Source organism: Etheostoma spectabile, chromosome 7, assembly GCF_008692095.1.
Source record: "Etheostoma spectabile isolate EspeVRDwgs_2016 chromosome 7, UIUC_Espe_1.0, whole genome shotgun sequence".
In the NCBI taxonomy this organism is placed as follows: domain Eukaryota; kingdom Metazoa; phylum Chordata; class Actinopteri; order Perciformes; family Percidae; genus Etheostoma; species Etheostoma spectabile.
In genome coordinates this window covers 14,911,024-14,913,883 of record NC_045739.1, presented here as the reverse complement: position 1 = coordinate 14,913,883, position 2,860 = coordinate 14,911,024, and the positions used below count along the sequence as shown (strand labels likewise).

At 40.8% G+C, this 2,860-nt stretch overlaps 2 protein-coding genes across 3 annotated transcripts in view; one reads left to right on the top strand and one right to left on the bottom strand.

Moving 5' to 3' along the window:
• The window catches only part of si:dkeyp-100a1.6 (probable G-protein coupled receptor 160), a 4,485-nt gene extending 3,320 nt beyond the window's left edge, over positions 1-1,165 (bottom strand). The window contains exon 1 of one of the 2 annotated variants that reach the window (XM_032521731.1): positions 815-1,165. The gene's annotated coding sequence lies outside the window, so the exon portion shown is untranslated. The remainder of the gene's footprint in view (positions 1-814) is intronic. The other variant, XM_032521732.1, reaches the window with a different exon arrangement.
• Positions 1-2,860, top strand: part of ppih (peptidylprolyl isomerase H (cyclophilin H)) — a 14,605-nt gene that overhangs the window by 6,672 nt on the left and 5,073 nt on the right. Inside the window, exon 2 of the mRNA XM_032521740.1 lies at positions 2,735-2,799. Within this exon, the coding sequence (XP_032377631.1) occupies positions 2,735-2,799 (65 nt within the window). The remainder of the gene's footprint in view (positions 1-2,734; positions 2,800-2,860) is intronic.

Here is a 2,860-nt window from a genome sequence, read left to right as displayed (position 1 = left end):
ATGGGGGAGACACAAACTATGCCCTACAGCTTTAAACAAAGGGGAACTTACTCTTTTAACAAAAAGGTCTATTTACGTATAGTTCTTTTCCATAATGTTGTCAAACACACCTCCATATTTGTGTTTCACATTCTTGCCAAAGCAGAAAAGCCTAAACCAGTCTGACAGCAATAAATCATTGAGGCTTGACTGGTTTATTAGTTTTTTCCTCTCGGCAAAAGACATTAATATTGACTTCTATCACTGCAGTTTTGATAAACACTTTAGTTCTTAGTTTCATGTTAAGACCTTGTTAAAGGTGCTCTAAGGGATGTCACGTGTGTTTTAGGTTACAACATTTGTTGTCACAAACAGCAAACATCTCCTCACTATCCACAAGCTGTCTGTCCCCAGAACACACTGTAAAAAAATCACGGTCCCTGTAGACAGCCCAGGGTCTACAAACGACAACAAAAACAAACTGTGCCCACCTGCACCACAAAGCATCCACAAACAGTGTTCCAGCGTTCCAGCCAATAACGGACAGGAAGGATTTGGGGGTGGGGCGTTAGTTAGGGAGCACAGAAGGGAGGGGACGGGATGAGGAGGAGAGAGAGGCAAGCTAGTCTTGTTTTGTTTGATAACGTCTTTGAACGTCAACAAGAAGTAACGTCACCCAACATCGCTTAGAGCACCTTTAAGACCGCAATAGTATTAACTCTTACAGACACACACACACACACACACACACACACTTTCTGCCATTTAAAGAATGTAGCATTAACTAAACAAGTAAAATGGACAGAAAATAGAACGGTGTCAAATCCGTCTGTACCTCTGTGCTCAGGTTTGTCCTAGTTCATTAGATTTCAGTAGATATCCTGTCAGAGGCCCCGCATCCTTTATCAAAACTCGTGTATGAGGTGTATGTTGTAAGGTGCAGCAGCTCTCTTTGAGACAGCTTTTTATAGCTCCACCTTCCTGACATATTCAATGCAAAAAAAGGACGGGACACACCTTCTGTTTCTACAAGGAAGCCCGCTTGTTTTCCATTGCATATTCCCCAAAGGTGGCTGCCTCTTATGTCGATTTGCATTTCCTGTGAAACGTAACCCGGGCTGGAAATGCAATCTAATGCATAGGTGGAACCACACCCTGTGGCTGGTTTTGTTAACCTGCACCAGCTCTATACATAGTACTACAATTACAGTACTGTATAGAAGGAAACCTTATCACATGTTGAATGTAAGAGCCCTAAGGTTGGTAATACTTGCCTAACCTGACTGCAACAGCTGTTGTACCACACCTACCATACCACAAAAGCTTTTAAATGTAACAGTTTCTTTTATGAATGCAGAAATATTTAAATACAGTAGCTTAGGGGTTAAAATGAATGCAGTAATTTCTCAAGGCAATATAATTATTTATTTTTACAAAATCAATTGGCTCAGAACGTTTGCCTAAAAATGTAATTTGATGACATACAAAAGTGTTGCCTTCTAGGCATGGCCTTTTAGGTATGAAGTAGCTGCATGAGAGTTAAAGGTGGTGTGGGAGATGTGGTTATCACAGTGTTCCAGGAGTTTGTACTCTTGAACATGATAGTTAAGTGAAACCCTTGGCCTTATATCTAAATCAGTTCAGTGCATTCTTATCATCTTCTCTACAGTGTTGGGGGAGGGGTTAGACACAGTCCGAGGAGATACTACTTTCAAATCTTGCTAGCTTTTCAACATAACCAACCCTGCCTTTAAAGAGATCCAAAGTAATCTTTAGAAATCATTTGAAATTTGACACCCTTATTCCAACATCACAACAAAAGTATGTAAACACTTGCATTCATTAAAATGTAGAGAAAGGTTACGCTGTTTTACCTGCTGTGGTTTTTAGGCACGTTAGACTCCAGCTAGAAAAAAGAACCCTCCGCAGATTCAATATTTTGGGGTTGAGGTTTGTTCAAGACCAACACTTAGCTTCGGTATTTCTAATTTTATTTTCTGGAAACTAAAAACGGATTGTATAGTCTAAATAGCACAGGCAGGATATCTAATGGTTGATTGTTATTGTGAGTCGTCCGTGTTGACAGAAGTGAGAGCTGTGCAGTGATGTCAATGGAACAAAAATGCTCTTTGGATAACAGCACAGTGTTTGTTCACACACACGGATGCAGACATGCAGACATTGCCGTAACAATTGCATGTCCCTCTGGGTTGTGGAAGGCCTGGGTTGACAGACTCCTGCGCTACCAAACGCACTTCAAACACTTCAAGATTGTGGTGTTTTCTCATTTACATCTTTCTATTACGTATGCTTTGACCACTGAAAAACAGACATGAGACAAAATAGCTTGGATAGAGATGAAATCTGAGTCAACTTGATGTTTTCAGCAAAGAGGAGGCTAATGTGTCGTATTTAAGTAGAAGGATAAAAGACAAAGAGCTATCCTATACCAGTTATTCGATGGCTCTTAGTGCCCTAACTGGTTAGTCTAGGTGAGGCCATCTGGGTCACAGGCCCCATTTTCACTTGGTAGTAAAATCGGATCTGATTGAATCATTCACAAGTGGACTTTAAATAAGTTTTACACCTGGCTTCAAATGCAAATAGAGTGACCACTTGTGATCGGATCTCACTTCCCTGCTCTATGAGGCCAAACTCTTTGTCCAATCTTTTAAGTTGTGTAAGTTTCTGTCTATCATAGTATCTCTTTGTTTTATGTGTTTACCCAACTGTTGCTTTCTCAACTGTTTGTCAGGATGTCGGACGGATGAAGATCGAGCTGTTTGCCGATGTGGTTCCAAAGACAGCAGAGAATTTCCGGTAAGGAGAGGGTCTGCATCACATGGGCCGTTTTAAAAGTTTGAGAGAAACGCAAGATCCC